Source organism: Podarcis pityusensis (genome assembly GCF_964106645.2).
Source record: "Podarcis pityusensis genome assembly, chromosome: 17".
NCBI lineage: Eukaryota > Metazoa > Chordata > Lepidosauria > Squamata > Lacertidae > Podarcis > Podarcis pityusensis.
The window spans coordinates 18,963,561-18,980,304 of NC_138042.1; the positions used below are offsets into that span (position 1 = coordinate 18,963,561).

The 16,744-nt window shown below is 41.6% G+C and overlaps 1 protein-coding gene across 1 annotated transcript; it reads right to left on the reverse strand.

Moving 5' to 3' along the window:
- Positions 1 to 985: 985 nt before the first annotated feature.
- LOC308466790 (thioredoxin-like) lies at positions 986 to 14,243 on the reverse strand. Its single transcript, XM_080987994.1, has 5 exons — positions 14,125 to 14,243; positions 10,184 to 10,288; positions 3,182 to 3,241; positions 1,347 to 1,412; positions 986 to 1,112 (listed from the first exon to the last, which is right to left on the reverse strand). The coding sequence occupies exons 1-5, from the start codon at positions 14,161 to 14,163 to the stop codon at positions 1,050 to 1,052; spliced, it is 333 nt and encodes a 110-aa protein (XP_080844120.1). The 5' UTR covers positions 14,164 to 14,243; the 3' UTR covers positions 986 to 1,049.
- Between the last annotated feature and the right edge of the window lie 2,501 nt (positions 14,244 to 16,744).

A 16,744-nucleotide genomic window follows, 5' to 3' on the forward strand; every position in this document is an offset into this window, starting at 1 on the left:
AAATGAGCAAATTAAATGAATTTGGATATGCAGAAGATATTAAAAAATGAATTTAAGGAACCGCAGAAAGGGGGGGCACAAAGTCAAACTTTGAAATGTTAAAATGATTGTAAAAATAATGAAATGTATACATTTGAAAAGTATAATTAAAAACTTTTAAAAAGAGAGAGAGAAAAAAGGATGTCCAGGGTGTGTCCTGCCACAAACGTTGGGCTGGTGACGTGTTGGTCATCATGGCAGCCACAAAGTCCTGTTCCACCTCTCACTAAGCCCTGTAACCCTTTCAGTTTCCGACACCACCCCTTCCCAGCATGTTCCCTCTGTCAGGAGTTCAGCCTACACTCGAGTAGGACCCTGGCAGAGACACATGCCTGACTGGCATGTTCCCTCCCTCCTGGTCTATCGTTCGGGAGCTTCAAGAGCTTTCTTCAGCCTGAAGACCACAGCTACCGATGCCAACCGACACCGGCACACTTAGGGATCCGCAGAGTTTGTGCATCATGCGTGTGACAGACCTCAGCAAGTCAGCATTTTGGCTAATCTACTTTATTTACATAAAAACACACATAGAGCACTGCAACATGGCTCCCTCTCTCTCTAGCATCAGACAGCAAAGAGAGAAAGAACAAAGGACAATAGACCCACTTCACGGAACACAGTAACACAAACATCCTGTCTCTGTCACTTCCCACTCTGTGGAGTCAAAACATACACTGTCATGTGATAGACAACAATCCCATGATTGCAATCATGGAGCAGGAATTCTAACACCCTCTTCCCCCTCTGACCACTCACTGTCGTCCCACCACCAGTCCCCAGACAGGGCAGGAAGGCACCCAGTTGCAGTCCTGTTTTATGCAGTAACTGAACGACAAAGGCGTCAAAGCTGTCCTTCCACCACACGTGATCCTAAATATTTGCTTTCCGTGGCCATTTGCCGTTCCACGTAGCTGCACTGAAAGAGGGCACCTATAGCACACAACCCTGGGCCCTTGGGTATTTTATTCTACTGGCATATATGTTGATAACATGGGAGCATTCTCCAATGATCACATCAACTCTTTAATCTTCTCTTCCAGTTTTTTGGGACGAGCTCCGGTGATTTCAAAAATCTAGGACCGAAATAAAAAAATAAATAAATGAAAGCAATCGAAGCTCCAGGAATTTGGGAATTTGGGAGAAGCAAGGGGTCCCACAGGGATTTGCCACCCATTAGGTGATTCGTGACTGGATTTCTTTGGTAGCCCCCTTCCCAGAATGGCTCATTCCAGGGCAGAATCTGGCAGATTAGGGGTAGCCCCGGCCAGAATTCAGAGCACTAAACCATGTTTCTAGGCCACAAATACCTTTTCTCCTTTCATGTAGAACTGGAATGTTGGCATGGCGACGATATTGCAAAGGTCAGCCACATCCTGGGGATGAGAGGTTGAACAATATGCCATATGGTCAAGGAGCTAATTAAAGTACGCTAGACATTATATAAGTATCTCTAACGGGAATGCCGGAGAAAGCAAAGTATGGTGTTTTATACCATATCTATCAGTGCTGCACCACACATTTCCTAAATTTTGATACTCCATTTGGAAGTATTGCATCTGAGCAGATTGCCTAAACGAAACAGGAACTCTTCTTGCTAAACATTCGAATTGTTCAGATACCATTTGATGCCATTTGGTTCCCCCGGCTGGTACTCTTACCAGCATCCTTTTCTCTCAACTCTCACCCTCATCTACTGTTATTATATGCGCTGCACTTTACAAAATACAGTGGTACCTCGGTTTACGAACTTAATCTGTTCCGGAAGTCTGTTCTTAAACCAAAGTGTTCTTAAACCAAGGCGTGCTTTCTCATAGAAAGTAATGGAAAATGGATTAATCCGTTCCAGACGATGACAAACAACCCCTAAAACAGCAATTTAACATGAATTTTACTATCTAACGAGACCATTGATCCATAAAATGAAGGCAATAATCAATGTACTGTACTATAAAATAAATAAGACAGTATTGTAGATGATTAAAATTATAATTATTATTATTTTCTTATATGCACTGATGATAGTCATTGTTTGGATGGGGGGCTTTTATCAATTTCTGCAGTCACACAATCAACTAGTAGCTGAACTGGGTTCTACACAGTCACAAAAACAAGACACAAAAACGAAGTCACAAGCCACAGTCCACAAAAACGAGCCACAGTCACAAGTCAGTCCATAAAATGAAGAACAAGTCATTGTCAAAAAAAATCAAAAAAGCCACACAAACAAAAACGCAAAAAAATAGCAAAGACAAAAGCTCCAAATATCACCTCTGTGTTGTGTGAATGCTCGGGACTCAACAGCTGACAGACTCAACTGGAAGCCTCTGATTAGCGGGAAACTCAATTTACAAATGGAATACACTCAACAGGAAGCGGAACATGTTCTTATTCCAAGGCAAAGTTCACAAACCAAAACACCTACTTCCGGGTTTGCAGCGTTCTTAATCCAAGTTGTTCATAAACTAAGCTGTTCTTAAACCAAGGCACCACTGTATAAGAGAGAGAGAAACAAATTTCTGCCCCAGAGAGCTTACAGTCTAAGGGCCAAACCAGACTTGACATGATCTATGAATGCACACTTTTTTTGGGGGGGGGGGGATCATGTGAACAGCTGCTGAAAGCCTGCACATCGGTGGAAATAGGCAGTTTGGAATCTTTTTGAGTCTGAGATACAATGGTAGGCTATATAGATGGACAATTGTAACTTTATTCCTGCTCAGAGATTTCAAAACTGCATTTATGCTTCTCCATACATGCTTGGAAAAAAAAGAGAGAGCAAAATAATTAAGGTTGGCATTTCATTCCCCAGTCTTATTTGTTTAATTTTCCTGCCTTCTGTCCTTTACAGCTAAGTTTCTAAGTGTATGTGGTCTAATGATAACTAGGGGTATAAAGCTGTCATCCATCAGTAAAAAAAAAAGTCACATAGTTGTTGTGTTGGGGGTTTTAATTATGAAAATGATTACATACCCTCTGCCAGAGGGGAGCCTTTATTGCAGAAAAAGGTTACCCACCCCTGTTTTAAAGTCTCCTGTTGAAAACAATACCAGACTAAATAAACCCCTGGCCTGATCTAGAAAGTCTTGCTTTGTAGTTACACTCTAACAGAAATTCTCGACGTCATCTGGTTTTAGTAGCTTACCTCTGCCAAGTCCACATCAACAATGCAGAATAGCACATTTGCATACCGAACAGCCAACTCCTACAGAACAAAATTAAACAAATCTATTAGTTAGCAGGCACAGAGGAATATTCTGGCATGAAAACACCACTACATTTTTTTAGCTCAAAAGCCCTTCAGTTTGAGAGATAATTCCACATTGATATCATATATATATGTAAGGCACCTCCTATATCTGCTGTATAATAATAATAATAATAATAATAATAATAATAATAATAATTTATTATTTATACGCCACCCATCTGGCTGGGCTTCCCCAGCCACTCTGGGCGGCTTCCAAAAAATATTAAAATACTATAATACATCAAACATTAAAAGCTTTCCTAAACAGGGCTGCCTTCAGATGTCTTCTAAAAGTCTGGTAGTTGTTGTTCTCTTTGACATCTGGTGGGAGGACGTTCCACAGGGAAGGCGCCACTACCGAGAAGGCCCTCTGCCTGGTTCCCTGTAACTTGGCTTCTTGCAGTGAGGGAACCGCCAGAAGGCCAGAAGGCCTTTGTATAAAATTGTACCACCTATATCTGAGAGAGAAACTGAAGAGTTGAGGAAGTATTAGGGTGAACAGCTTCAGGCATGCATGGAAGAAGGGGACTATCTAGGCCAGAGTTGGGGAACGCGACATGTTTTATAGGAGAGATCCCTAATTCTATCTGACGGAGGTGGAGATGCAACAAGACTTGCTTGCTCTTTCATCTTGAGAGAAGAGAGGTCCAAAATACGTCTGCTCTTGAGAGGAAGGCATGAAGAAGGAAGGGAAGTAGGGAACGAGTAACCCTAAGAGTATCAGGCTAACACCGAAGAGATATCAGCACAGATCAGAACAAGAAGGGCAGTCTAGGAAGCTGGGACAATCCTCTCTTTCCCCATTGCTGTGCAAACGCATCAGGCTACGGCACAAACTGACACCTCCAAGAACCTCACATCTGATGTCAGATGTGACACCAGGAGCTTGGAGCTCAGTATGGTCAACAGGCTGATTACACTCCGCTCTATCTCAATGCCATCTGAATCAACTGAGGCTGGGAAGAGGCTGGATCTTTGTGACATCAGGTGGAGGACAGGTATGGGACAACTGGGAGCTTAAGGTTCCTTGGCAAGGTGGGCTTTCTGATTAGCGGTGACAGAGAGCCCCCCTGGAATGGCCACACAAATAATCCTAGGGCAGTTGAGGGAGTTTGCCTTCTCCATTTGGAGGAAGTGGTTTGGATTCAATCCAAACTGCTTCCCCTGAGCAAAGCCCCCTTGAAGGCACACTGCCTACCAAATCCAGTTTCCCACCTCTGATCTCCGCCCGTTTCAACCTGGCTAAAGGCCTCAGTTTAGCACTTAAACAGCCTTAGTCCCCCTGGTTGAGGACCTGTATCATAAGAGAACCTAGGGAAGTGCACACTCAGCTGCGCTTGAGACCATCGGCCATGGTATCCTTCTGAAGAGGCTCTGCAGGTGGAGACTCAGAGGCACAGTGGTTGACTCCTACCCGCAGGACTGCTTGCAGAAAATGGCACTGAGGGACTTCTGCTCAGCTTCCTGGCAGCTGTGCTATGGGGTCCCCATATGGTTCCCTCTTGTCTGCTATGCTGGTTGGCATCTACATCATCATCAAACCTTTTATTGGCATCACATACAACATTCAAAACAAATCAGTACAGAATTACCACTTCCCCAGTGGCACAAAACATTTGCTAAAAGAAAGGAGGCAGAGCAGTCTATCGTCACATCTCTAGGTCTCCAGGGAGATCATACATCTGCAGTGTATTTCAACGACAAAAAACCAAATAGAGATATTTAGCCACTAATTTGGTGAGCTCCTGATCATTCCCCAGTAATAGAAAATGTATGACCTCCGACTCTGGTTTCCATTTGGGGATACAGAGTTGATCTTGAAATTGCTGGCAGAGATCAGCATATAGTTTACAACTGAGAACCATATGTGTAAGGGTTTCCACCAGGTGGTCTTCACATGGGCAAGTTCTTTCTCCTTCCACCCTGCTGAGAACCTTCCCCAAAGGAGGTTTGATGGCTTTGAATTAAACCTGGCCAGCGAAAATGCCCTTCTTTCTTGCAGATTAAGCAGAAATTCAAGGTAATTATGGTTAGTTTCATGCGCCCAAGAAAGTTGGCATCTACATGAAGCCCCTAGGTTGAGTCATCTGAGAGTTTGGGGCTCAGTATTGTCGACAGACTGATAACTTTCTGCTCTGTCTCTACATCATCTGAACCAGGTATGGCTGGACAGATTCTGGACCTTTGTCTGGAGGTGGTGAGGTGTCAAAACAAGCTGATTCCTGAGAAGATGGAGATGCTGTTGGTGGACCAGAGTTCATATGTGGGAATTGGGCAATGGCCTTTTTTTGGATAGAGTTGTGCTCATCCTGAAGAGGCAAGTTAATTGTCTGGGGACACTCCTTGATCCAATGCAATCATTTGAAGCCCAAGTGACTCAATGTGCCTAATTAACTAACCAGAAATTGATTTTGAAACGAGCCAGGTCTTCTGCCTCTGTAAATCTCAGTGATCTCCTTTTCTCATAGGGCCATCCACTCAATAGACACCATCCAGAAAATTATTCCCAACTAAGTCCAGTTGGAAAATGGTACCCTCCAGAAGGATACCATGGCTGGAGGTATCTTGGCTGATGGTATCAAGAGCTGCTGAGTGGACACAGCTCATTCTTAATCATGTTTACTTGGAAGGAGTAAGCCACATTGATTTCAAATGAACTTCTTAATGACAACACTTGCTTTGGAATTCATTTTTTTGGAATGCCACAAGACTCTTCATGGCTTTCATTGGAAAGGCCCTTGGGTTTTATGGTTGGTGACATGAATCAGATTCAGCCCAATCCTAGCTATATTTACTTGATGGCAAGCCACACTGACTTCAACAAGGCTTAAGTCACGAGTGACTAACTTTGACTGGACTGCATCTGGGGAGCCTTTCGGGCGAATAGAACAAAAAATCTTGTGACAGCTTTACAGGAAAGAGTTTCATTTTGGCATGAGCTTTCCGGTGTATGTGAGTTCCACAGAATACAACTTGAAAACCTCCGCTCTCAAACGAAGCCCTATGATTACCACTGCAGCCTTCACCTACATCTTCTGAACCTCCTTCAAATCTATACATCTACTAAAGGTGCAGAAGCCTTGTCCTCTTCTTCACCTGGCCACCCAAAGCCCTAGTCCACATTTCCCAGTTGTACACGACGGACAGCCTTGGCAGTAGAGGGTTTCTGAACTGAATGCAAAGGTTCTACTTTGAGCAAGCAGAACAAAGCAAAGAAGCAAAGTAGGTCAATGCAAGGCAAGAGTTCAGGGTTCAAGAGCACCCTGGAGAGCTCATAAGTTGAGCCCAGGCTGGAGACTCAATAACAACTCCCATTCACCCCTGACCACTGATCATGGTGGCAAGGACTGATGGAAGTAGGAGCCCAGGAACATTAGAAGAGCTGTCAGGTTTCCTTTGCCCAGGAAGTAGTCCCACATATCTGGAATATGTGTTACCCTTGCATTACCACCTCTTTTAATCTACATCACAGAAGTCCTTTTATCCTATGCATCTGGTGACAACTTCATATACTGTGAAGTTATGAGGTCTGAAACAGATGAAGTCTTGTTGTTCACATTTTTTTTAAAAAAATATTTTTTATTGAATGATTTTATGTTACAAAAAACAATACAGCCATACTACCACTAAATATAATTAAGAAATAAAAATCACATACATCAATATTTAGTTTGTTATTTGTTATTTGCCGTCTTATTTCCTCCCAAACATTGCATACAACAACACACATATGTGCAGACACCCACACCCGCACACCCGCACACAAAATGATAATAATGAAAGTAAATATTTTTTCCCCTTTTATCTTCCAAAATCTTTTCTTCAACTTTGACTTCCTGTCAAGTCCCTTTGCATATATTTTATCTTACATTTGAATGTACACAAAACAATAAACCTTTCTATATAATTTTTCTAATACATTCTGAAAACATAATAAATCCTTAATTGTTGTCCACCTCCTTTTAGTTCCTTTATCACTCGAATGCTAGCATGGAGTCAAAACTATTATTGTATTTTTGAACATATCTTCTATAACCATCCCATTTTTCCGCAAATTTTTGCTTTGAGTTTCCTCTGAGTTTACTAGTCAGTTGAGCCGTCTCCACCAATTCCTGTAATTTGATTTGGCAATCTGTTATTTTTGTCATTCACATTTTTTTTAATGGAAACAGATTTTAATTCAAACCCTTCATTATTAGTGTTTGCTTGATTAAGAGCATTGGCAAGCAACAAATGAGAACGGATGGGATGGCACTTACAGGGAGACAGACACTTGAGCCAAACAGTGAGCATGAGTGAAAACAAGAGGCAGACAATTCGTAATTCTTCACATGGAGGGGACAGGCATCATTTGTAGGTTATTCTATAATGAAATTCTCTTTCCCGAGCGCAGCTGACATTCCACCACCACATGACCTTGTGAGTGGAAGTTGACTAAGATGGTTTTGATCCCTCTCTCTCACTGGCTCAGGGGCAAACTGATAAGATCTGGAATATCTCTTTGTGCCAGAATCTTGCAAAAGAGATCAGGGCTCCCGTGACTTTTAATAGTGCAGAAGGTACTGAAACAAAAAACAAATGGCAGAATTCAACTACACTGTTGCAGGCGACACAACTCCTTCCCTCTCATCCCTTTGTGTGCCCCTTGTGCCTGCTCTGGTAGGTTGGGGGAAACATCAGAACATGATGTTCCCACAACATGGGTGTAAGGGATCCTATATTGTAAGGGGTGGGCGGGTGAGGGAAGCAAAATATCTCGACACAAAGTTATCGCTTTAAAGTGGCAGCTCTATGTCACAGATAACATGTGCTTGCACCCCCAGTCTTTACGCTAGACTTGTATTGTTGGTGTTTACATGCCCACCAACATTTCTGGGATGGAAATAGAGATGTCCGACTGTATTATTATTATTATTATTATTATTATTATTATTATTATTATTTGCCCATCTGGTTGGCTTGTCTCAGCCACTCTGGGCAGCTTCCAGCACATATAAAAACATAATAAGACGTCAAACAGAAACTTCCTGATACAGGGCTGCCTTCAAATGTCTTCTAAAAGTTGTGTTCTTTATCTCCTTGACATCTGAGGGGAGGGCATTCCACAAGGAGGGTGCCACTACCAAGAAGGCCCTCTGCCTGGTTCCCTGTAGCTTCACTTCCAGCAGTGAGTTATCCACTTTCTCATATGTTTATACCGAGCCCATCTGATTGGGTTGCCCCAGCCACTCTGGGTGGCTTCCAACATATATAAAAACATAATAAAACATTAAGCATTAAAAAAAAAACTCCACCTATACAGGGCTGCGTTGAGATGGCTCGGGGGTCAGATAACTCCATACCCTCCATCATTTCTCCAAAGAAAATCAGGACATTCTACCATATCCGCCAACATTTCTCCGATGGAAATAGGGACATCTTAAGGAAATGCAGGACATTCTGGGATCAAATCAGAAACTGGGATGGCTTCTGTAAATCTGGGACTGTCCCTGGAAAATAGGGACATCTGAGGAGTCTGTGTTTAAAAAGGGTTTTGGCAGCCTTTTTAATGACTTGGGGATCTATGGAATGAGCCGGCACTGTTTGTATCCTTTAACTGACAGTTTTGGCCAGGAAGATGTGCAGCAACGTTTGGCTGACTTACTGAACATGCTTCTCTAGAAGCTGCCTTTTAAATCATTCAGCAGAATCACCCAAGGACCTTTGACTTTGATTCATTAACAAGCAAACGCCATATCTCCCTTCACTTTTTAAGTGCTTTGCTAAAAGCCCTTTGTTGCAGTCTCTAGAACTTTCCCGGGAAGACACATTAGCAACTTGCTCTCCACCTAAACTGCAATTTGGCTGCTTCACAATATCAGATGCCTATATTTCTGACTTCGTTATTATCCCTCGAGTGCCTGTAGGTATCTCATCACCCAATGAGAGGTCTTCCTGGTGCCAAGGTAGTCCTCTGCTTAAAAGAGTAAGCAATAACAAATGATATACAATGAATTGAAGAAAATGTTTAAAATAACATTTGTTAAACAACCAGAAGCCTTCCTGTTAGGTATTTTAGGTCAAGATCTGCTGAAAGAGAAGAGGACACTATGTATGCTACTACAACGGTGAGAATTCTGATATCACAAAACTGGAAGACTGGAGAAATTCCAACAAAAGAACAATGGCAAGAGAAATTGATGGATTATTCAGAACTGGCAAAACTGATGGACAGGCTACAAGAAAAGGACACCAGTGACTTTGAAAAAGAGTGGCAACCTTTTATAATATATTTGCAGAAACAAAGAAAGAACATCGACTTGATGGCAGGATTTAAATAAACACTATTGCTGTGAGAGAAGCAAGGAGAAGTGGCTATGGCAGGTTCTGGTGAAATCTCTCTCCCAAGAAGCTCACAGTGTAAAGTCTGAGAGGTGAGGAGAATGAAACAATAGATGGAACGATAAGAGGTTGAGGCAAGGTTGGCAAGGGATGAATATGAGGAACTAATTCTTTTTTTGTTTGGGGCTGAGGACTCAGAGATAAGCCAAAGACTTCATAGGAAAGGTGTGTTCTGAGCAGAGGTTTGAAGGAAGCAACATGGAGACAACATGGGAAGCATGTTGAGGTATAGAAGATAGCAAAGGACCGTAGCTCACTGGTAGAAGAAGATTCCAGATTCAATCCCTGTCATCTCCAGTGCTAAAATGAAACAGGTAAGAGGTGATGTGAAAGAACTTAGGCACCAGCGACCCTGGAGAGCACCAAGTTAGACAGATGTGTGCTGGTGCAAGACAGCCTTCAACGATTCCAAGGGAGAATCGGCCCAGTTGCAAAGCAAAATCAGGACAGCAACGGAACCACATTTTCTCCTTGCACTGCGGAAGGGCCCATGACGGCAACACGAGACTTACTTACGTGAACCAAAGGACGGATCATTTTGCAAGGCCCGCACCATTTTGCTGAAAAGTCGACAACCACCAGTTTGGGTCCTGCATTCTTTAGTAGATCGTTGAATTCTTTCTGTTTGGAAAACAAGGGCACAGGCAGTCAGCAGATGAGCCAATCACATAGCACAAGAAAGGGGGAACCTCTGGACCAGGGACTGACCGTAACCCTCTAGGGCTCTCTTATCTGGCCCTCAGGACTCTCTCTAGGGCCATACCTCTTCACCAGGTTACCCCTTCCCTCCGACTGGTCCCACTCTACGACCTCCTCAGGTGATTTTACCCTGGCTGGGATGTGACCTTGAACTGACATCATTCTCCTTACTTGCCGGTGTGGAAAGGGTGTTTTTGTGTGGAAACCTCTGACTTTAAATAACCAGCTGCACATTTTTCTTAAGAGGATGATTTTTTATCACCCCCAAACTATGCCTTTTATCACAGATATTTTCTATTGTACAACTTTTTATTTTGTTTACTGTTCTTTGAACCAAGACTATACGATAATCACTTCCCTCTTTGTAAAGACTGAGTCAGCTCTGGATCATAGATAAGGGGCTATTTTGGGTCAGGATTAAATCACACATCGGCAAACTCAGGCTGTGCAACTACAGCTGATTTGGTGCCCTTGTGCAACTGCTTCACCCAAAGGACTTTCTGTGATAAGGAAAGTGAGGGGGAAATGTGCTGAAAAGTGTGGGGTAACTTTGTATAACCACCTCAACAGCAAATCAAAATGAATGCTCAGCAATTAGATGGTGTCCTCTAACTTCCTCACAAATATTACGCCAGTGAATCAGAATGAATGTTCAAAAAACAGGTTTGTCCGGCTGTAACCTAGGCCAATACCCATGGTCAAAGAGAAAGAAGAATTAGATGTCAAATTATTATTATTTTTTTAAATAATCTTTATTGATTTTCCAACCATTTGAACACAGTAAAACAGAAAAAACAAAAAAGGAAAAGAAAAAGCAAAGAAAAAAAGAGAAAAAACATAAGATTAACAAAACAAGACGCAAACCATTTAAAACACAAAACAATTTCAATATCTTAACTTTCATTCCCTTTTTTCCACGACCTCCTCCCGCCTCCCTTTCTGTATTCCACTTCTATTAATTGTTTCAGCAATTCCTTTCCATCTTCCTCTGTTTTCTATCCTATAATTATCTTAACATATTCTAATCTTATTTTTCCCTTTAATACTCTATTTCTATTTATACTTAATTCCTTATAACATTTCTACTAAAGCCATATAACTTCATTCTAACATTTTTCTAACATTCATTATTTTTACAATATTTCTATACATAGTCTTAAACTTTTTCCAGTTTTCTTCCACCGACTCTTCTCCCTGGTCTCGGATTTCTGCCAGTCGTTTCCGCCAATTCCATATAGTCCATCAACTTCATCTGCCATTCTTCCCGGATAGATAAATCTTGTGTCTTCCAGTACTTCACAATGAATATTCTTGCTGCTATTGTTGCATACATGAGACAAATTCTATCCTTCTTTAACACCAATTGGCCGACCATGCCCAGGAGAAAGGCCTCTGGTTTCTTCAAAAGGGTATATTTAAATACCTTTTTCATTTCATTATGAATCATCTCCCAGAGTGTCTTAATTCTTGGGCATGTCCACCAAAGGTGAACTCTAATCCTCAAATTCGTCTATTTTTCCTTAAATTCAGTCATAGTGAGCGTCAACTTATGTTCATCAAATTGCCTCTGTAGGGCTGGGGCTCTCTTTCTCTTTCTCTCCAGTTGTGTTTCTGTACCTTCAACAGCAACAGCTTTTTCCTTGACTTCCTCCACAGCTTGCCATATCAAAATAGGTTCTTGTATCAATTTCTGGGTGGTTTCTGTATTGGTATTGTCCATACTCCCTGCATTCAAGTCGACCTCAACAATTGAAACATCCACCTTTGCATTTATCATGTCCATTTTCCTATGAAGCTGATCCAATGAGTCATTTATCTTATATAATGCCGCCACCAAAGCCTCTTCTGTCGACATTCCTCTTAGTTTCAAATATACTAGTACAGAGACAGCAACAAAAAGAACAGGAGGGCTTAATAATAGACCTCTCCTGGATTGTTACCAAGTCCTCCCAGACCTTAATGTTTTATCAACAGTTGACTGGTCTGTTTTTCCTCTTCCATTTACCATAACATTTGAAAGATTCAAGGTCAGTCCCAGAGTCTCACGGTTTTTAACTTGCAGCTGGAAATTCCCCTAGTGCAACTCTTGTGAATCAACCAGTTTCAAAGGCTTCCACTAGGGGGAAACAGTTTCTATTTGTAAAAGTCAATAGTATCCTCTTTTAAACAATCCAAAGTTAGTTTCAAATTAGTTTCAATTTTCAGTTACTTTTACTCCTTTTTAAAGCAGCCGGAAACAGTAGAAACAATGTATTTCTCTTATTTAGCTAGCTGTCAATGAACGTTCTAAGCGCTGTCAATGAACATTCCAAAAAACGTCAGTCTTACTAGCAGCCCGTTTCCAGGGTCAGAGTGGCGGTGTTTTAAGCCTCTTCGCTCTCTCCCGCAGGCATACTCAATCCGCAACTTCCCCCTCTCTTCTCCTGCCTCCAAGAGGGGGTTTAATGTTCTTTACCATTGGAAATTTGATCTTTTACAAAAGACCTTCCAGGACTCCAGCTTGCAACTTTGTTGCCTCAGTCTATTTACAAAAAGGGAAGGCAGACTTCCTGTTTTGAACCTCCCCGTTACGATACCAAATTAAACTTTTAGAGATCCAATTCTTCCGTTTCAGCTCTACTCACGGGTAATTACTTTAAAGTCAAATTGTCCACAGGAAAAGGTCAGCGCTCTCCGGCAACAGCTATGCGGCTTCGCTCCATGGAAGAAGCAGACGATTCAATGCACCGCGCCGCTCACCCCACGTCGCTCCGGAGCCCCAAAAACCGGGGTTCCCCGCGAATGGGGGAGGCGCAAAAGGTGCCCGCCGAATCCCACGTTCACAGGCTTCTCCCGCCTGTGATTTTAACGGGTCTCCGCCTTCGCCGTGGCGGCCAGACCCAGATTTCCACAGAGCAGATTCCTCCCGGTCAGAGGAATTATGCCATTGCTGGAGGCGCCTCCCCCGGAAGTTCGAATTAGATGTCAAATTAAAGCACACAGATGAAGAGAACTGTTTTGCCAAGTTGCCCCAATACAGAAGAAAATTCACCCCAAACCAGAGTTGAGTTTTCTGCAAAACTGCTCAGTCATGATTGGACCAAAAGCAAGACCCAATACATTTTAAAATGATAAATTGTGATTCTTTTCTTTTTTTCTTTCTTTTCTTAAAAACTTACTTCTTGCTTATGATGACTTGCTAAGTGACTAAGAATCACGGCTGCAACCCAAAGCCACTTTTCTCTCAGGAAGCTTCACGGAACTCAAGGGGAATTTGCTTTTGAGAAGACATGGCTATGATTGCCTGTTGAGCTCTAAAGATACAGGCTCAGCTAGGGGTGCCATATTTCAAAAAGTGAAAATTTGGACAGAGTATTTTTTTTTTTTTTTTGCAAAATTGCAAAGAAGACACGGGCTGCCATACGCCTGGATTTTTCCTGACATTTCAGCAATTCTTGCCTGGACACTGCTTGCAGCTGCAGTATTCCGGATATGTCAGGGAAATTCCGGGCGTATGGCAACCCTAGGCTCAGCAGTTTACAAGGCACTGAGCAATCTGACATCATGAGCATCTTTGCAAATGGCTAAAAGGCATAATTCTGTTTCACCCATCACCGTGTCCAGAAAGGGGGTGAGGGTGGGGGAGTGAGAGGGGGAAAAGGCTTATTCATCAATTTCTGCAGATTTGGCCAGCTTTGGCTGAATGTCTTCCAGTTATCTACTTGGCTTTCAATGAGACGTCAAGCTAATTCTATAGTAGCATGAATTCAAACACTTGCCCGATTGCGTATATTCGGTAGCACCGCAGATTCCTCCATTACGTCCTCTTCAAGCTATTTTCTCCCCCACAATTTTTATCATCAGCAAGTGATTCAAAGTCAGATCAGGTTGCCAGGATGCTTTTATGACATAAAGCGTGCCAGCTCAAACCCTTTCAATATTCAGCTATACAATTACTTCTGATGGCCAAGCAAGATGTTGGCTTTCATGGAGGGACTCCTAGCTGTCCCTGGGGAGGGTCTGGAGCGGGTTGCATTCAGGGCCGGATTTCGGTTTGATGAGGCCCTAAGCTACTGAAGGTAATGGGGCCCTTTACAGTGGTACCTCAGGTTAAGTACTTAATTCATTCCGGAGATCCGTTCTTAACCTGAAACTGTTCTTAATCTAAAGTACCACTAATGGGGCCTCCTGCTGCCACCGTGCCGCCAGAGCACGATTTCTGTTCTCATCCTGAAGCAAAGTTGTTAACCTGAGGTAATATTTCTGGGTTAGCGGAGTCTGTAACCTGAAGCCTATGTAACCTGAAGCGTATGTAACCCGAGGTACCACTGTATATGTACAGCTGTCCTTTGTCAACAACAAATTGTTGCTGTTTTTTGTGTTGAATATATGCTATACGGCTATTTAGGGACCCAATAGGTATCTAAAGCCATTTGCCCATGTTGCCATGCAACTAGCCCATTCAGAATGTAGGCTCCCTATATATAGAAATGAGCAAACCAGTGATATTTTAGGGAGCAGGCTAGCAGGTGGGGCCCATGACTTACACCATAGGAGCCTACACAACACAAAACACTGTTGCTGTATGTAGGTGGTTTTTTTTGTTTTTTATCTTATATTTTAGAAATGTACATCCAGGTATTTTTTCTTTAATTTTTTCTGGGGGTGGGGCAAGAGAGTGGGGCCCTAAGCTATAGCTTGTTTAGCTTATACGTAAATCTGGCACTGGTTGCATTCACTCTGGGGTTAAAAGCCCTGTTGAATTGAACACATTTTGTGGGGAGAGATTTGCTGAGGTTTAGGTTGTTGAGGCCTTGTTCTTAATCCTTACGGATTCTTGACTCCATCAACAGTTACGGCTTTATAGGAAACGAGGTCCAAATGTTATACTTGCCTCATGACGTACAGAGTTTCCACGTGGTGTTTGCTAGGTTGCAGTGTCTATCACGTGCAGGTGGCTTGCTGAGGCTCCGATTTTCCGTTTCAGAAATTCCCTCATAACTTGGCACTTTTTCCTGTTTGTGTGAAATTAGGCAGACGAACCTTAATACAAGTAGAGAGTAGATAAAAATACACCCACTAAAGAGGAATGGGTAGTCAAATTGTGCGAGTACTTGGAGCTCGCAAAGCTGACAGATGCAATAAGAGATAAACCTAAAAAACTGGTGAAAGAAGAATGGGAATGTTTAAATAATTATTTCGGGGACAAGGGCTCAACAAGAAAGATCTGGCTATGTTTAGAATGACACCGCATAGAGAAATGTTCCCTGATACCAAGATGAGGGATTCCTTTGGAATGCAGATAGAGATAATTGATAAGAATAATTATCTGTTGTGAGCTTGAAGGAAGTGTACAATAGATGAGCTTTCCTGCTTTGGCCCATCTTCCTTTTTCTTTTTCTCTCTCCCCCCCCCCCCTATTTTTCTTTTTTCTTTTCTTTTATATTTCCCATAGTTGCTTATGTTCTGTGTCATGTACTTCGATATTTTTTGTAGTTTTTTTCATTATTATTAAGGAATTTTTCTTTGTAATTTTGGTTGTCTATATTTATATGTACCTGTTTAAAGCAAAATAAAAGTTAAAAAAACAACAAGTAGAGAGCCTCTTCCTTCGCCCAATTTCAAGTAATTCCCCTTCCCAACTATCGGGGCAGACTTTGGTACTCTTTCATAATATGTTATTTATTTATTTGTTTGTTTGTTTATACTTTTCAAATTTATATATTTCATTCGTTTTACAATCCATTTATCATTTCAAAATTTGACTTTCTTCCCCCTCTTTCTGCGGTTCCTTAAATTTATTTTTTAATATCTTCTGCACATCCAATTCACTTAACTTGCTCATTTAGTTATCTACTATAAATATATACTCTTATAAAACTGCAGGTTATTACAATAATCCTGCTAATGTTTTTATCTGTTTGCAGTTTATCTATAAACATTCAATAAACCATTTCCATTCTTTTGTTAAAAGTTTGTTATCTTGATTTCTTATTCTTCCGGTAAGTTTCGCCATTTCTGCATAGTCCATAAATTTTTGTATCCATTCTTCCTTTACTGGGACTTCTTCTTCTATCCATTGTGGGGCAAGTAACATTCTTGCTGCAGTAGTAGCATACATAAATAAATTTCTATACAATTTATATATAATTCCCAAAAGAAAACCTTCTGGTTGTTGGTTGCTGTTTTTTTTGGTTTTTTGGTAAAAGTTATTTTGAACATCATATTCAATTCATTATATATCATTTCCCAGCAAGCTTTAGTCTTACTACAAGACCACCACAAATGATAAAAAGAACCTTCTTTCTCTTTACATTTGCAACATTTATTTGATTTAGATTTACCGTTTTTTTTGCTCTATATGACTCACTTTCCCCCTCCTAAAAAGTAAGGGGCAAT